The sequence below is a fragment of the Oncorhynchus keta genome, chromosome 6 (assembly GCF_023373465.1).
Source record: "Oncorhynchus keta strain PuntledgeMale-10-30-2019 chromosome 6, Oket_V2, whole genome shotgun sequence".
NCBI classification, from domain to species: domain Eukaryota; kingdom Metazoa; phylum Chordata; class Actinopteri; order Salmoniformes; family Salmonidae; genus Oncorhynchus; species Oncorhynchus keta.
Window position 1 is genome coordinate 7,198,212 of NC_068426.1, and position 19,945 is coordinate 7,218,156.

Genomic DNA, 19,945 nt, shown 5'->3' on the forward strand with positions numbered 1-19,945 from the left:
AGAGGGGAGGGGTGGAATGGACAGACCATAGAGAGAGGGGGGGGGGGGTGGACAGACCATAGAGAGGGGAGGGGAGAAATGGACAGACCATAGAGAGGGGGGAGGGGAGAAATGGACAGACCATAGAGATGGGGGAGGGGAGGGGAGGAATGGACAGACCATAGAGAGGGGGGAGGGGAGAAATGGACAGACCATAGAGAGGGGAGGGGAGAAATGGACAGACCATAGAGATGGGGGGAGGGGGAGGGGAGGAATGGACAGATCATAGAGAGGGGGGGGGAGAAATGGACAGACCATAGAGATGGGGGAGGGGAGGAATGGACAGATCATAGAGAGGGGAGGGGAGAAATGGACAGACCATAGAGATGGGGGAGGGGAGGAATGGACAGACCATAGAGAGGGGAGGGGAGAAATGGACAGACCATAGAGATGGGGGAGGGGAGGAATGGACAGATCATAGAGAGGGGGGAGGGGAGGAATGGACAGACCATAGAGAGGGGGAGGGGAGGAATGGACAGACCATAGAGAGAGGGGAGGGGAGGGGAGGAATGGACAGATCATAGAGAGAGGGGAGGGGAGGGGAGGAATGGACAGATCATAGAGAGAGGGGAGGAGAGGAATGGACAGACCATAGAGAGGGGAGGGGGAGGGACCATAGAGGGGAGGAAAGGACAGATCATAGAGAGAGGGGAGGGGAGTAATGGACAGATCATAGAGAGGGGAGGGGAGGAATGGACAGACCATAGAGAGAGGGGGAGGGACCATAGAGAGGAGGATGGACAGATCATAGAGAGAGGGGAGGGAGGAATGGACAGACCATAGAGAGGGGGGAGGGGAGGAATGGACAGACCATAGAGAGGGGGAGGGGAGGAATGGACAGACCATAGAGAGAGGGGAGGGAGGGAGGAATGGACAGACCATAGAGAGGGGGGGAGGAATGGACAGACCATAGAGAGGGGGAGGGGGAATGGACAGACCATAGAGAGGGGGAGGAGGGGGAGGAATGGACAGATCATAGAGAGGGGGAGGAGAGGAATGGACAGACCATAGAGAGGGGGGGGAGGGGAGGAATGGACAGATCATAGAGAGGGGGAGGGAGGGGAATGGACAGACCATAGAGAGGGAGGGGAGGAATGGACAGACCATAGAGAGAGGGGAGGGGAGGAAATGGACAGACCATAGAGAGAGAGAGGGGAATGGAGGGGAGGGGGAGGAGGATGGACAGATCATAGAGAGAGGGGAGGGGAGGAATGGACAGACCATAGAGAGAGGGGAGGGGAGGGGAGGAATGGACAGATCATAGAGAGAGGGGAGGGGAGGAATGGACAGACCATAGAGAGAGGGGGGGGGGGAGGAATGGACAGATCCATAGAGAGGGGAGGGGAGGAATGGACAGACCATAGAGAGGGGGAGGGGAGGAATGGACAGACCATAGAGAGGGGGAGGGAGGAATGGACAGACCATAGAGAGAGGGGAGGGGAGGAATGGACAGACCATAGAGAGAGGGGAGGGGAGGAATGGACAGACCATAGAGAGTGGGGAGGGGAGGAATGGACAGACCATAGAGAGGGGAGGGGAGGGATGGACAGATCATAGAGAGTGGGGAGGAGGAGGAATGGACAGACCATAGAGAGGGGAGGGGAGGAATGGACAGACCATATTAATAGCTGACAGGACTGATTGATGTTAGAGTATTGTAATAGATCTCTGGGAAAATGGACAGATCATGATAATGGACAGACCTTTGTGAGGAGGGGAGGAATGGACAGACACGGAGGTCAGGGGTCAGACAGAGAGGAGGGGAGGGAGGGACAGACCATAGGTCAGGGGTCACAGGAGGACTGTCAGACCATAGAGGAGGGGAGGGTAGGTCAGGGGTCATAGAGAGACTGTCCTTTGGTGGAGGGTACAGACGGTAGGTCAGGGGGGTCACAGAGAGGACTGTCCTTTGTGTGGAGGGTACACGGTAGGTCAGGGGGACAGAGAGGACTGTCCTTTGTGTGGAGGTCAGGGGGGGTCACAGAGAGGACTGTCCTTTGTGTGGAAGGTACACGGTAGGTCAGGGGTCACAGAGAGGACTGTCCTTTGTGTGGAAGGTACACGGTAGGTCAGGGGTCACAGAGAGGACTGTCCTTTGTGTGGAGGTCAGGGGTCACAGAGAGGACTGTCCTTTGTGTGGAAGGTACACGGTAGGTCAGGGGTCACAGAGAGGACTGTCCTTTGTGTGGAAGGTACACGGTAGGTCAGGGGTCACAGAGAGGACTGTCCTTTGTGTGGAGGTCAGGGGTCACAGAGAGGACTGTCTGTGTGATTCTCTGAGATGAAGAAGTTTTATATATGAGGCCTATCAGTCTGTGTTTATTTCCTTCATATTGCCTCTGTAAACTCTATAAGGGATTTAGTGTTTTGTGTTTATTTCCTTCATATTGCCTCTGTAAACTCTATAAGGGATTTAGTGTTTTGTGTTTATTTCCTTCATATTGCCTCTGTAAACTCTATAAGGGATTTAGTGTTTTGTGTTTATTTCCTTCATATTGCCTCTGTAAACTCTATAAGGGATTTAGGCCTGGGCTGCTGTGGACTAAGCACGTTATGACAAATGCATTTGTATAAAGTGCTAAACAAATCAAATGTGATTGTTTGATTAACTTAAGTAAAGCTAACCTGCCAACAGCCAAGCCAAGCATGTAGTTCAGTATTTTTCACGTTATTTACTGCCAGGTAGGTTGCCAGGTCGGTCCTCAGAAACATATGTATTTGATGGAGGAGAACCTAAAATGCTGAGGATTCTTGATTTGCATTGCTGCTGGTGTGCTGGGTTGCCAGATTGGCACAAATAAAGATTGTTTCAAACAATTAGGGAATCCTGAAGATTGTTGCTGTTGGTTAGTTGGTTGTTTGTGTAACAGAATAGTTTCCGTCCCTCTCCTACCTGGGCTCGAACCGGGGACCCTGTCCTACCTGGGCTCGAACCGGGGACCCTGTCCTACCTGGGCTCGAACCGGGGACCCTGTCCTACCTGGGCTCGAACCGGGGACCTTCTCCTCGCAAGGGGAACAACTACTTTGAGGTCTCAGAGTGAGTGACGTCACCGATTTAAACGCTATTAGCGCGCACCACCACTAACTAACTAGCCATTTCACATCAGTTACATATGGATGGTTGGTTAGCTGGTTGGTTAGCTGGTTGGTTAGCTGGCTGGTTAGCTGGTTGGTTGGTTAGTTGGCTGGTTAGCTGGTTGGTTGGTTAGCTAGTTGGTTGGTTAGCTGGATAGCTGGTTGGTTGATTAGCTGTTTAGTTGGTTAGCTAGTTTGTTGGTTGGTTAGCTGGTTAGCTGGTTGGTTGGTTAGCTGGTTAGCTGGTTGGTTAGCTGGTTAGCTGGTTGGTTGGTTAGCTGGTTGGTTGGTTAGCTGGTTGGTTAGCTCGTTAGTTGGGTTAGCAGGTTGGTTAGCTGGTTAGTTGGGTTGGAACTGTACTCTACTGTGTTGCCAGATTGATTGAAGTTACGAGTTCCCCTCGTTAAGGGATTAATGCTGAGTTTCCGCCTGGAAGCCAGATGAAGGCAGACCAAAACACACTGTCCTGTATACCCCACCCCCACACCCACCACACTGTATACCCCACCCCCCACACCCACCACACTGTATACCCCACCCCCACACCCACCACACTGTATACCCCACCCCACCCCCACCACACTGTCCCCCACCCCCACACCCACCACACTGTATACCCCACCCCCACCCCCACCACACTGTATACCCCACCCCCACACCCACCACACTGTATACCCCACCCCCCACCCCTGTACCCCACTGTATACCCCACCCCCCACACCCACCACACTGTATACCCCACCCCCCACCCCTGTAACACTGTATACCCCACCCCCACACCCACCACACTGTATACCCCACCCCCCACACCCACCACACTGTATACCCCACCCCCCACACCCACCACACTGTATACCCCACCCCACACCCACCACACTGTATACCCCACCCCCACACCACCACACCCCACCCCCCTATACCCCCACCACACTGCCCCACACCCACCACACTGTATACCCCACCCCCCCACACCCACCACACTGTATACCCCACCCCCACACCCACCACACTGTATTCCCCACCCCCCACCCCACCACACTGTATACCCCACCCCCCACACCACCACACTGTATTTGACCCCCCACCCCACCACACTGTATACCCCACCCCCACACCCACCACACTGTATACCCCACCCCCCCACACCCACCACACTGTATACCCCACCCCCCACACCCACCACACTGTATACCCCACCCCCACACCCACCACACTGTATACCCCACCCCCACACCCACCACACTGTATACCCCACCCCCACCCCACCACACTGTATACCCCACCCCCACACCCACCACACTGTATACCCCACCCCCCCCACCACTGTATACCCCACCACACCCACTGTATACCCCACCCCCACCCCACCACACTGTAACAACTAGTTTCCACCCCTCCACACTGTATACCCCACCCCCACACCCACCACACTGTATACCCCACCCCCCACACCCACCACACTGTATACCCCACCCCCACACTGTACACTGTATACCCCACCCCCCACACCCACCACACTGTATGGATGGTTACCCCCCACACCCACCACACTGTATACCCCACCCCCACACTGTAGCCACACACACCACTGTATACCCCACCCCCCACACCCACCACACTGTATACCCCCCCCCACCCCCCACACTGGTTGGTTGACCCCCCCAGCTGTTTATACCCCACCCCCCCCCCACCACCCACCACACTGTATACCCCACCCCACCCCCCCACCCCCCACCCACCACACTGTATACCCCACCCCCACCACACTGACACCCACCACACTGTATACCCCACCCCCCACACCCACCACACTGTATACCCCACCCCCCACCCCACCACACTGTATACCCCACCCCCCACACCCACCACACTGTATACCCCACCCCCCCCACCCACCACACTGTATACCCCACCCCCACACCCACCACACTGTATACCCCACCCCCACACCCACCACTGTATACCCCACCCCCACACCCACCACACTGTATACCCCACCCCCACACCCACCACACTGTATACCCCACCCCCCACCCCACCACACTGTATACCCCACCCCCCCCACCCCACCACACTGTATACCCCACCCCCCACACCCACCACACTGTATACCCCACCCCCCCACACCCACCACACTGTATACCCCACCCCCCACCCCCACCACACTGTATACCCCACCCCCCACACCCACCACACTGTATACCCCACCCCCCACCCCACCACACTGTATACCCCACCCCCACACCCACCACACTGTATACCCCACCCCCCACACCCACCACACTGTATACCCCACCCCCACACACCCACCACACTGTATACCCCACCCCCACACCCACCACACTGTATACCCCACCCCCACACACCCACCACACTGTATACCCCACCCCCCACACCCACCACACTGTATACCCCACCCCCCACACCCACCACACTGTATACCCCACCCCCACACCCACCACACTGTATACCCCACCCCCACACCCACCACACTGTATACCCCACCCCCACACCCACCACACTGTATACCCCACCCCCCCACACCCACCACACTGTATACCCCACCCCCACACACCCACCACACTGTATACCCCACCCCCACACCCACCACACTGTATACCCCACCCCCCACACCCACCACACTGTATACCCCACCCCCCACACCCACCACACTGTATACCCCACCCCCACACCCACCACACTGTATACCCCACCCCCCACACCCACCACACTGTATACCCCACCCCCCACACCCACCACACTGTATACCCCACCCCCCACACCCACCACACTGTATACCCCACCCCCCACACCCACCACACTGTATACCCCACCCCCCACACCCACCACACTGTATACCCCACCCCCCACACCCACCACACTGTATACCCCACCCCCACACCCACCACACTGTATACCCCACCCCCACACCCACCACTGTATACCCCACCCCCACCACTGTATACCCCACCCCCCACACCCACCACTGTATACCCCACCCCCCACACCCACCACACTGTATACCCCACCCCCACACCCACCACACTGTATACCCCACCCCCACACCCACCACACTGTATACCCCACCCCCACACCCACCACACTGTATACCCCACCCCCACACCCACCACACTGTATACCCCACCCACCACACTGTATACCCCACCCCCACACCCACCACACTGTATACCCCACCCCCACACCCACCACACTGTATACCCCACCCCCACACCCACCACACTGTATACCCCACCCACCACACTGTATACCCCACCCCCACACCCACCACACTGTATACCCCACCCCCACACCCACCACACTGTATACCCCACCCCCCACACCCACCACACTGTATACCCCACCCCCACACCCCCACCACACTGTATACCCCACCCCCCACACCCACCACACTGTATACCCCACCCCCACACCCACCACACTGTATACCCCACCCCCCACACCCACCACACTGTATACCCCACCCCCACACCCACCACACTGTATACCCCACCCCCCACACCCACCACACTGTATACCCCACCCCCACACCCACCACACTGTATACCCCACCCCCACACCCACCACACTGTATACCCCCCCCACACCCACCACACTGTATACCCCACCCCCCACACCCACCACACTGTATACCCCACCCCCACACCCACCACACTGTATACCCCACCCCCCACACCCACCACACTGTATACCCCACCCACCACACTGTATACCCCACCCCCCACACCCACCACACTGTATACCCCACCCCCACACACAGACAGATTTATACCACCACACTGGGTTGCATCCAAACCCATTACCCAACACCCAACACTAGATTAAACCCAGAATAGTTGTCCCACGCATGGCACCCTGGCTGTGTGTGTGTGTGTGTGTGTGTGTGTGTGTGTGTGTGTGTGTGTGTGTGTGTGTGTGTGTGTGTGTGTGTGTGTGTGTGTGTGTGTGTGTGTGTGTGTGTGTTTGTGTGTGTGTGACTGTATGTCTATGTTCTATCAGACTGTCTGTGTTCTACAGACTGTGTGTCCCTATCAGACTGTCTGTGTTCTACAGACTGTATGTCTGTGTTCTATCAGACTGTCTGTGTTCTATCAGACTGTCTGTGTTCTACCAGACTGTATGTCCCTATCAGACTGTCTGTGTTCTATCAGACTGTCCTATCAGACTGTATGTCTGTGTTCTATCCTGTCTGTGTTCTATCAGACTGTCTGTGTTCTATCAGACTGTATGTCTATGTTCTATCAGACTGTCTGTGTTCTATCAGACTGTATGTCTATGTTCTATCAGACTGTCTGTGTTCTATCAGACTGTCTATGTTCTATCAGACTGTCTGTGTTCTATCAGACTGTATGTCTGTGTTCTATCAGACTGTCTGTGTTCTATCAGACTGTCTGTGTTCTATCAGACTGTATGTCTGTGTTCTATCAGACTGTCTGTGTTCTATCAGACTGTCTGTGTTCTATCAGAATGTATGTCTGTGTTCTATCAGACTGTCTGTGTTCTATCAGACTGTCTGTGTTCTATCAGACTGTATGTCTGTGTTCTATCAGACTGTCTGTGTTCTATCAGACTGTCTGTGTTCTATCAGACTGTATGTCTATGTTCTATCAGACTGTCTGTGTTCTATCAGACTGTCTATGTTCTATCAGACTGTCTGTGTTCTATCAGACTGTATGTCTATGTTCTATCAGACTGTCTGTGTTCTATCAGACTGTCTATGTTCTATCAGACTGTCTGTGTTCTATCAGACTGTATGTCTGTGTTCTATCAGACTGTCTGTGTTCTATCAGACTGTCTGTGTTCTATCAGACTGTCTGTGTTCTATCAGACTGTATGTCTGTGTTCTATCAGACTGTCTGTGTTCTATCAGACTGTCTGTGTTCTATCAGACTGTATGTCTGTGTTCTATCAGACTGTCTGTGTTCTATCAGACTGTCTGTGTTCTATCAGACTGTCTATGTTCTATCAGACTGTCTGTGTTCTATCAGACTGTATGTCTATGTTCTATCAGACTGTCTGTGTTCTATCAGACCCCCACACTGTCTATGTTCTATCAGACTGTATGTGTTCTATCAGACTGTCTATGTTCTACCAGACTGTCTGTCAGACCCCTATGTTCTATCAGACTGTCTGTGTTCACCAGACTGTATGTCTCTATCTGTGTTCTATCAGACTGTCTATGTTCTATCAGACTGTCTGTGTTCTATCACACTGTATAATGTGTTCTATCAGACTGTCTGTGTTCAAGACTGTCTATGTTCTATCAGACTGTATCAGACTGTGTTCTATCAGACTGTCTGTGTTCTATCAGACTATTCTGTGTTCTATCAGACTGTCTGTGTTCTATCAGACTGTCTGTGTTCTATCAGACTGTCTGTGTTCTATCAGACTGTCTGTGTTCTATCAGACTGGCTATGTTCTATCAGACTGTATGTCTGTGTATATCAGACTGTCTGTGTTCTATCAGACTAATGTGTTCGAGACTGTCTGTCTGTGTTCTATCAGACTGTCTGTGTTCTATGAACTGTCTGTGTTCTATCAGACTGTCTGTGTTCTATCAGACTGTCTATGTTCTATCAGACTGTCTGTGTGTCTGTGTTCTATCAGACTGTCTGTGTGTCTATCAGACTGTCTGTGTGTGTCTATCAGACTGTCTGTGTTCTGTGTGACTGTGTGTGTGTTCTATCAGACTGTCTGTGTTCTATCAGACTGTATGACTGTCTGTGTTCTATCAGACTGTCTGTGTTCTATGTTCTATCAGACTGTCTGTGTTCTATCAGACTGTATGTCTGTGTTCTATCAGACTGTCTGTGTTCTATCAGACTGTCTGTGTTCTATCAGACTGTATGTGTGTGTTCTATCAGACTGTCTGTGTTCTATCAGACTGTCTGTGTTCTATCAGACTGTCTGTGTTCTATCAGACTGTATGTCTATGTTCTATCAGACTGTATGTCTGTGTTCTATCAGACTGTATGTCTGTGTTCTATCAGACTGTCTGTGTTCTATCAGACTGTATGTCTGTGTTCTTTCAGACTGTCTGTGTTCTATCAGACTGTCTATGTTCTATCAGACTGTCTGTGTTCTATCAGACTGTATGTCTATGTTCTATCAGACTGTATGTCTGTGTTCTATCAGACTGTATGTCTGTGTTCTATCAGACTGTCTGTGTTCTATCAGACTGTCTGTGTTCCATCAGACTGTCTGTGTTGTATCAGACTGTATGTCTGTGTTGTATCTATCAGACTGTCTGTGTTCTATCAGACTGTATGTTTGTGTTCTATCAGACTGTATGTTTGTGTTCTATCAGACTGTATGTCTGTGTTCTATCAGACTGTCTGTGTTCTATCAGACTGTCTATGTTCTATCAGACTGTCTGTCTGTGTTCTATCAGACTGTCTGTGTTCTATCAGACTGTATGTCTGTGTTCTATCAGACTGTCTGTGTTCTATCAGACTGTCTATGTTCTATCAGACTGTCTGTGTTCTATCAGACTGTCTGTGTTCTATCAGACTGGCTATGTTCTATCAGACTGTATGTCTGTGTTCTATCAGACTGTCTGTGTTCTATCAGACTGTATGTGTTCTATCAGACTGTCTGTCTGTGTTCTATCAGACTGTCTGTGTTCTATCAGACTGTCTGTGTTCTATCAGACTGTCTGTGTTCTATCAGACTGTATGTCTGTGTTCTATCAGACTGTCTGTGTTCTATCTGACTGTATGTCTGTATTCTATCAGACTGTCTGTGTTCTATCAGACTGTATGTCTGTGTTCTTTCAGACTGTCTGTGTTCCATCAGACTGTATGTCTGTGTTCTATCGGACTTACCAGTTCTGGTTGTTGTGTTTCTGGTTGGTCGTTGTCAGAGTGGGAGGAGCTAGCAGCGCTGAGTGCTTCCTGTATGTCCAGATTGAGCTGATCCAACTTCCTCATCAGCTGACTCATAGAATCACACCACGGGGACAGTGCCTGGGACAGAGACACCGACAGAGACAACGACAGAGACACACGCGCACACACACACACACACACACACACACACACACACACACACACACACACACACACACACACACACACACACACACACACACACACACACACACATACACACGTTATAATGTGACCAGATTAAGCCCCAAAAAAGCCTGCCACTTGCCCGAGCAAACACGGAGTGGGCCATACACAATGTATACAGAGGAGGCTGGTAGAGGAGGCTGGTAGAGGAGGTTGGTAGAAGAGACTGGTAGAGGAGACTGGTAGAGGAGACTGGTAGAAGAGGCTGGTGGAGGATGCTGGTAGAAGAGACTGATAGAGGAGACTGGTAGAGGAGACTGATAGAGGAGGTTGGTAGAAGAGGCTGGTGGAGGAGGCTGGTAGAAGAGACTGGTAGAGGAGACTGATAGAGGAGGCTGGTAGAAGAGGCTGGTAGAGGAGACTGGTAGAAGAGAGAGACTGATAGGAGACTGAGGGAGGTTGGTAGAAGAGGCTGGTGGAGGAGGCTGGTAGAAGAGGCTGGTAGAGGAGACTGGTAGAAGAGACTGATAGAGGAGACTGGTAGAGGAGACTGATAGAGGAGGTTGGTAGAAGAGGCTGGTGGAGGATGCTGGTAGAAGAGACTGGTAGAGGAGGCTGGTAGAGGAGACTGGTAGAAGAGACTGGTAGAGGAGACTGGTAGAAGAGACTGGTAGAGGAGACTGATAGAGGAGACTGGTAGAAGAGACTGGTAGAGGAGACTGATAGAGGAGACTGGTAGAAGAGACTGGTAGAGGAGACTGGTAGAAGAGTCTGGTAGAGGAGACTGATAGAGGAGACTGGTAGAAGAGGCTGGTAGAGGAGACTGATAGAGGAGACTGGTAGAAGAGGCTGGTGGAGGATGCTGGTAGAGGAGACTGGTAGAGGAGGCTGGTAGAAGAGGCTGGTAGAAGAGACTGGTAGAGGAGGCTGGTAGAGGAGACTGGTAGAAGAGACTGATAGAGGAGACTGGTAGAGGAGGTTGGTAGAGGAGGCTGGTAGAGGAGACTGATAGAGGAGGCTGGTAGAGGAGGCTGGTAGAGGAGACTGATAGAGGATGCTGGTAGAAGAGACTGGTAGAGGAGACTGGTAGAGGAGGCTGGTAGAGGAGGCTGGTAGAGGAGACTGATAGAGGATGCTGGTAGAAGAGACTGGTAGAGGAGACTGATAGAGGAGGCTGGTAGAGGAGGCTGGTAGAATGCTGGTAGAAGAGACTGGTAGAGGAGACTGGTAGAAGGCTGGTAGACTTGGTAGAGGAGACTGGTAGAGGATGCTGAGACTGGTAGAGGAGACTGGTAGAGGAGGTTGGTAGAGGAGGCTAGAGGAGACTGATAGAGGAGGTTGGTAGAGGAGGTTGGTAGAGGAGGCTGGTAGAGGAGACTGGTAGAGGAGGTTGGTAGAGGAGGCTGGTAGAGGAGGTTGGTAGAGGAGGCTGGTAGAGGAGGCTGGTAGAGGAGACTGGTAGAGGAGGTTGGTAGAGGAGGCTGGTAGAGGAGGCTGGTAGAGGAGACTGAGAGGATGCTGGTAGAAGAGACTGGTAGAGGAGACTGGTAGAGGAGGCTGGTAGAGGAGGCTGGTAGAGGAGGCTGGTAGAGGAGGCTGGTAGAGGAGGCTGGTAGAGGAGGTTGGTAGAGGAGGCTGGTAGAGGAGGCTGGTAGAGGAGGCTGGTAGAGGAGGTTGGTAGAGGAGGCTGGTAGAGGAGACTGGTAGAGGAGGTTGGTAGAGGAGGCTGGTAGAGGAGGTTGGTAGAGGAGGCTGGTAGAGGAGGCTGGTAGAGGAGACTGATAGAGGAGGCTGGTAGAGGAGGCTGGTAGAGGAGGCTGGTAGAGGAGAGGTAGAGGAGACTGGTAGAGGAGGTTGGTAGAGGAGGCTGATAGAGGAGGTTGGAGGAGGCTGGTAGAGGAGGCTGGTAGAGGAGGCTGGAGGAGGTTGGTAGAGGAGGCTGATAGAGGAGGTTGGTAGAGGAGGCTGGTAGAGGAGGCTGATAGAGGAGGTTGGTAGAGAGGCTGGTAGAAGAGGCTGGTAGAAGAGACTGATAGAGGAGACTGATAGAGGAGACTGGTAGAGGAGGCTGGTAGAGGAGGCTGGTAGAGGAGACTGATAGAGGAGGCTGGTAGAAGAGACTGGTAGAGGAGACTGGTAGAGGAGGTTGGTAGAGGAGGCTGGTAGAGGAGGCTGATAGAGGAGGCTGGTAGAGGAGGCTGGTAGAGGAGGTTGATAGAGGAGGCTGGTAGAGGAGGCTGGTAGAGGAGGTTGGTAGAGGAGGCTGGTAGAGGAGACTGGTAGAGGAGACTGGTAGAGGAGGTTGGTAGAGGAGGCTGGTAGAGGAGACTGGTAGAGGAGGTTGGTAGAGGAGGCTGGTAGAGGAGGTTGGTAGAGGAGGCTGGTAGAGGAGGCTGGTAGAGGAGACTGATAGAGGATGCTGGTAGAGGAGGCTGGTAGAGGAGGCTGGTAGAGGAGACTGGTAGAGGAGACTGGTAGAGGAGGTTGGTAGAGGAGGCTGATAGAGGAGGTTGGTAGGAGAGGCTGGTAGAGGAGGTTGGTAGAGGAGGCTGATAGAGGAGGTTGGTAGAGGAGGCTGATAGAGGAGGTTGGTAGAGGAGGCTGGTAGAGGAGGCTGATAGAGGAGGTTGGTAGAGGAGGCTGGTAGAGGAGGTTGGTAGAGGAGGCTGATAGAGGAGGTTGGTAGAGGAGGCTGATAGAGGAGGTTGGTAGAGGAGGCTGATAGAGGAGGCTGATAGAGGAGGCTGATAGAGGAGGCTGATAGAGGAGGTTGGTAGGAGAGGCCAGAGCCCATTCCTCTGTGGATAAACTACAGTTGAAACACACTGATGCTTTCAGGGCCCAGTCCTCTGTTGATAAACTGAGGTTGGAGGGACACACATTAACATTTCATAAACTATGAAAGAGATGCACTGTGAGTGAGTAGAAGAGTGTGTGTGTGTGTGTGTGTTGCCATTCATAGCCAATTGAAATTCCCCTACTCCACGTCTGCTACCCTCCCTCCCTCCCTCTTCTCCCCCCCTCCCCCTTCTCCATCTCCCTCTGTCCTCTCCCTCACTCCTCACCCTCCTCTCTTCCCCAGCAGGTTATAAATAGCATCCACGGTACAGAGTCGGTCCGCTGTGTCTCTGTAGGAATCTGGAGATCTGGGGTCGCAGGCTCACAGGAAATGGCTTGACCGCCAAATCATAAAGGAAGATATTTCACAAAATGGTCGACACGATCAGAGTAGTAGGGCTGGAGATGTGGGGTACTTGTTGGTGTGTGTGTGTGTGTGTGTGTGTGTGTGTGTGTGTGTGTGTGTGTGTGTGTGTGTGTGTGTGTGTGTGTGTGTGTGTGTGTGTGTGTGTGTGTGTGTGTGTGTGTGTGTGTGTGTGTGTGTGTGTGTGTGTGTGTGTGTGTGTGTGTGTGTGTGTGTGTGTGTGTGTGTGTGTGTGTGTGTGTGTGTGTGTGTGTGTGTATGTGTGTGCGCGCGTGCGTGTGTGTGTGTGTGTGTTTGTGTGCGATTGCACGCGTAAACCAGCTCCTCAAAGAGACCCGATGTGCTGCTATCTGCCCCTAAGTACTCTGGGGTTGAAACAAAGAAGCTTGTTCATTTCCTGGAGGACCGACCAGTGAACAAGTACCTCACTCAGTCAGGTGACCAATCAGGGCCTGGAGAGAGAGAGAGAAAAGGGCTGGGGAATTGAAGTTAAGTTTTCAAAACAAATCCTCAACATTGCTGTCAGTGGCAGCTATGGCTAGATTTAAAGGGTAACCATGTTGGAGTTAGATCTCTCTCTCTCTCTCTGTCCCTCTACACTCCATCAAATACCCTCCCACAATCCTCTCATTCAGTAGGTGTCCCCTCAGCCCTAAAGGTTGAGGGAGGAGGGAACATGGGTTATGGGGAAGGGGGGGGACATGCGTTATTGGGGAGGGAGGGAGGGAGGGAGGGAGGGAGGGAGGGAGGGAGGGAGGGAGGGAGGGAGGGAGGGAGGGAGGGGGAGGGAGGGAGGGAGGGAGGGAGGGAGGGAGGGAGGGAGCAAATTCACTACACACTGAAACATGCCACACACACACACCTCGCTGGGGATCCTGACCGACCAGAGGGAGTGACCGTTAATCTGATTGAGTCACAGTTGACATCTGAACCCTAGAGGTCATAAGGTCACGAAGAGACATAGTGATTCACCACAATACAATTCCCAGATAGACATTGACTATCAATTGACCTGCCTAACCCTAATCGTTCCACCGAACCAACCAGCTTATTCAGTCTTATTTACTACTAACCAGTCTTATTTACTACTAACCAGTGTTATTTACTATTAACCAGTCTTATTTACTACTAACCAGTCTTATTTACTACTAACCAGTCTTATTTACTACTAACCAGTCTTATTAACCAGTCTTATTTACTACTAACCAGTCTTATTTACTACTAACCAGTCTTATTTATTACTAACCAGTCTTATTTAATACTGACCAGTCTTATTTACTACTAACCATTCTTATTTACTACTAACCAGTCTTATTTACTACTAACCAGTCTTATTTACTACTAACCAGTCTTATTTACTATTAACCAGTCTTATTTACTACTAACCAGTCTTATTTACTACTAACCAGTCTTATTAACCAGTCTTATTTACTACTAACCAGTCTTATTTACTACTAACCAGTCTTATTTACTACTAACCAGTCTTATTTACTATTAACCAGTCTTATTAACCAGTCTTATTTACTACTAACCAGTCTTATTTACTACTAACCAGTCTTATTTACTACTAACCAGTCTTATTTACTATTAACCAGTCTTATTTACTACTAACCAGTCTTATTTACTACTAACCAGTCTTATTTACTAACCCTTCTTTACTGACGACTACTAGTTAATAAACTGATTCCACCCTCACAGACATGGATAACCAGACATCCTAAGAGTGTGGGCTCTGGCTCTGCTCCAGGGGAGAACGACTCTCCCTCTCAATCAAGCCATGGAAGTTTCATGGTCGACCGAGGTACTGCAGGCATTGTTTGCAGAAAACAGGATCTACCATTATAGTGAATGGAAAAAATGCCAATCTTTGTGTTCAATCTTGATACCAATAATTACTTCTAATACACAAGATGTATGTTCCTTGAACTGATTATTTTCAGATCACACACAGAAGAAGTTATGAGGATCATTTAGTTGCTAACAACCACATGCAGTACCCCGGTCGGCCTTCAATTAGAGGGGGCAGCACTGAGCCAGCCTGCAACTTCACTTCCTGGAGAAGCTCAAACTCCATCCCATGACTTCATGAGACCTCATCTTATTAACTGATGTCATTTGTCTTCAACCCACTACTGGGTCTTCACATAGGAACGAATGTGGCTTTCATCCACATACAGCCAACCTCCACACAGAGACGTCCCACACCACACATACACCACACACCACACACACACCACACACCACACATACACCACATACAGCCAACCCCCACACAGAGACGTCCAGACACAAACAGTTTTCTCTTCACTCTGTCAATCATTGACTTTAAAACCCTGGTCTGCATCTGATATGGAACCCTGTAGTGCAGTAGTCTTTAACGGCCCGGAGCACTATTGGGACCCTATTCCCTATATAGTGCACTACTTCAGACCAGAGCCCTATGGCACCCCAATTCCCTATATATAGTGCACTACTTTAGACCAGAGCCCTATGGCACCCTATTCCCTATATATACTGCATTACTTTAGACTAGAGTCTATAGGTCCTGGTCAAAAGTAGTGCACTATATAGGGAATAGGGTGCAAGGCACTCAGAAGACTATTACTATACAGAGGAAAATCATACACTGTTATCCAAATATAAAGACACACACACACACACACACACACACACACACACACACACACACACACACACACACACACACACACACACACACACACACACACACACACACACACACACACACACACACACACACCACACACACACACACACACACACCACACATACACCACACATACACCACACACACACACACACCACACACACACCACACACACACCACATACACCACACACACACCACACACACACACACCACACACCACACACACACACAGACACCACACACACCACACATACACACATACACCACACACACCACACACCACACATACACCACACACACACCACACACCACACATACACACACACACCACACACCACACATACACACATACACCACACATACACCACACACACACATACACACACACACACCACACACACACACACACACCACACACACACCACACACACACATACACCACACATACACCACACACACACACACACACACCACACATACACACACACACACACACACCACACCACACACACACATAGACACACACCACACACCACACACCACACATACACACACACATACACACATACCACACATACACCACACACACACACACATACACACACACACACCACACATACACACACACACACACCACACACCACACATACACCACCACACACACACATACACACACACACACACACACATACACCACACACACACATACACACATACACCACACACCACACATACACACATACACCACACACCACACATACACCACACACCACACACCACACATACACACACACACCACACACCACACACACACCACACACCACACATACACACATACACCACACACCACACATACACACATACACCACACACCACACATACACCACACACCACACAACACACACCACACACCACACACCACACACCACACACCACACACACACCACACCACACACCACACACCACACACACACACACACACACACACACACACACACACACCACACACCACACACCACACACCACACACCACACACACCACACACCACACATACACCACACACCACACATACACACATACACCACACACCACACATACACACATACACCACACACCACACATACACCACACATACACCACACACACCACACACCACACACACACCACACACCACACATACACACATACACCACACACCACACACCACACACCACACACCACACACACCACACACCACACATACACCACACACACACCACACATACACCACACACACACCACACACACACCGCACACCACACATACACCACACACCACACACACCACACATACACCACACACCACACACACCACACATACACCACACACCACATACACCACACACACACTACACACCACACACACACCACACACACACACACCACAAATACACCACACATACACCACACACCACACACCACACATACACCACACACCACACATACACCACACACACACCTCACACACTACACATACCACACACACACACACACACACACACACCACAAATACACCACACACACACCTCACACACTACACATTCCACACACACACACAACATCCTTTCATGACGAGCCAGCACTAAACAACACTGTGCCAGAGGAGAACAGATCTAGGAAAACGTGCAAGTGGAACGATAGGAGAACCTGCCAGTGGAACGTTCGTAGAACCTGCCAGGAGCCCCGGCCGGACCTCGCTGACAGGTGTGAGAATGTGGTCAGGAGCACGCTCACACTCACAGAACGCCTGCTGGCACATTGCATGCTGGGAGCTGTGAATGCCAGGGCTGACCAGAGAAAAATGAGTGGAATTCGAGAATGCCAGCCAAACCAAGCATACACACACACACACACGCACAATCGTATAAAGGCAGTTCTTTCAGTGAGAGAAATGTAATAATGGCACCCTCTAGTGGTCAATATAGAATAGTACTGATTTTCTCACCCGTCTCCTTTCAGCCTCTTCTTCCTCCTCCTCCTCTTCCTCATCTTCTTCCTCCTTGGCCTTTAATCTGGTCTTATTGGTGGAGCCCAGGTCAATCAGAGAGCCAGTGGGCGGGAGTTCCTGTCCTTTCCTCTGTCTCTTCCTGTTCCTGCTCACGTTTCTACGGCGACGGCTGACTAGGAACTCCTTATACTGCGGCAGTTCAGGGATCTCTTCATCCTTCTCTTCCTCCTCTTCCTCCTCCACATCATCGCCACCCTCATCCTCATCGCCCGGGAAAGACTCCTCTCCATCGAGGCTCTGGGTGACGAAGACTCTAGGTGGGCTGACGTTGTCGATGTTGTCTTCTCCAGAGAACACGATAGCGCTGGGTTTGTGTTTTACGATACAGAACAGGTCCATGGAACTACCCTTGCCTGGCCCTGGGGCATCTAGACACCTTTCCTGGGGGGTATCAAGGGCAACATGTCCCAGAGTCTGGCCAGGAGAGAGGGGCGGAGAGGAGACTGGAGAGGAGGGTGGAGAAGGGGTCTCCTTAGGCCTCTCCCTCTCCTCTACAGGCTCTCTAACACGTTGTTTCCCAGACCATCCATTCACCTCTGTGACCAGACCAGACTCTGTAGGACACACCTGTATGTGTGGAGTAGTCTCAGTCCCCGTCCCAAGCTCCACCTCAGTATCACAGCTCATCGTGGAGGTTTGGTCCACCTCGTACATGTCCCACGTCTGACCCAGGGTCAGTCCACTCTCTATGGGATCTGCTTCACAGGGAGGCCTATGGTCCATGTCCACCTCATCTAGATCTCTGTTCGTTGTGGTTTGAGCCTGAGTAGATCCACTGTTCATGGGCTCTGGGTCTCCTGATTCCCCCAGGGGAGGTGGTTTGGACATGGGGCTCAGGCCATCACAACACTGCACTACAGAGGTAACCTCAACCCCCTGACCCTGACCTTCAACCTCACGGTGACCCTGTATATCCTCCAGTAGAACGGTCACTGTGTCCAGAGTCTGGCCGTGTCTGTGAGGGGGTTGATGACTGACTGCAAGAGTGTCTACTGGTCTTTCACACATCGCCATGGTAACGGGTTGGAGATCCTATCATGAAGCCTCAGTGGTCAGTTCTGGTCAATGTTTCCTAAATGGGCTGTAAAGGCCTTGTTATCTGCACAGAGAACAGTTCAATATTCTGTTTAGGCCTATAGGTCAACGTGATCAATAATTCATTTCAGGATTATAAAAGCTCGACTCTACTACAGTGACATGACTTGAAACTGAACACAGACTAAAACATTTGTTATTTGTCATTTTACTCAAGAATAGTTGAGAATGCCAGTGCAGATGGGAGGGGGGGCAGAATAAATAGAAAAATCAGTTACATTTAAATTTGCCATTTAAATCTGATTCTCCAGATTTGATCGAGACGAAACATCACCTCTGTTTCAAGTCTGGATCTGTTTCTGACGCTCAAGGTTCAGCGCTGAGAATTCTGCACCAAACTGAATTGATTTATGACCTGCTTCAAAAAACACAAAGAATTACATTCATTATTCAAAGACCTCTTTAACCCCATCAACAGCTTGAAAACCCCCCACAGAAACATACCTTTAAACTCTAAACTGTCTCCAACTGCTACAGCCTACGTTTTCTCTCAGTTCCACACCGGGAGGGGTAACCTCTAAACTGTCTCCAACTGCTACAGCCTACGTTTTCTCTCAGTTCCACACCAGGAGGGGTAACCTCTAAACTGTCTCCAACTGCTACAGCCTACGTTTTCTCTCAGTTCCACACCGGGAGGGGTAACCTCTAAACTGTCTCCAACTGCTACAGCCTACAGCCACACCGGGAGGGGTAACGTCTCCAACTGCTACAGCCTCGTTTTCTCAGTTCCACACCGGGAGGGGTAACCTCTAAACTGTCTCCAACTGCTACAGCCTACGTTTTC

The 19,945-nt window shown here is 51.1% G+C and overlaps 1 protein-coding gene across 2 annotated transcripts in view; it reads right to left on the bottom strand.

Moving 5' to 3' along the window:
• stard13a (StAR-related lipid transfer (START) domain containing 13a) overlaps positions 1 to 19,153 on the bottom strand; it is a 171,614-nt gene extending 152,461 nt beyond the window's left edge. For both annotated transcript variants that reach the window (XR_008138620.1, XM_052520399.1), the window contains exons 1-2: positions 18,004 to 19,153; positions 9,959 to 10,099 (exon numbers count right to left, since the gene is read on the bottom strand). Coding sequence is in view for 1 of the 2 variants with exons in the window: in XM_052520399.1 (XP_052376359.1) it covers positions 9,959 to 10,099; positions 18,004 to 19,080 (1,218 nt within the window). In the remaining variant the exon portion in view is untranslated. The remainder of the gene's footprint in view (positions 1 to 9,958; positions 10,100 to 18,003) is intronic.
• Positions 19,154 to 19,945: the final 792 nt, after the last annotated feature.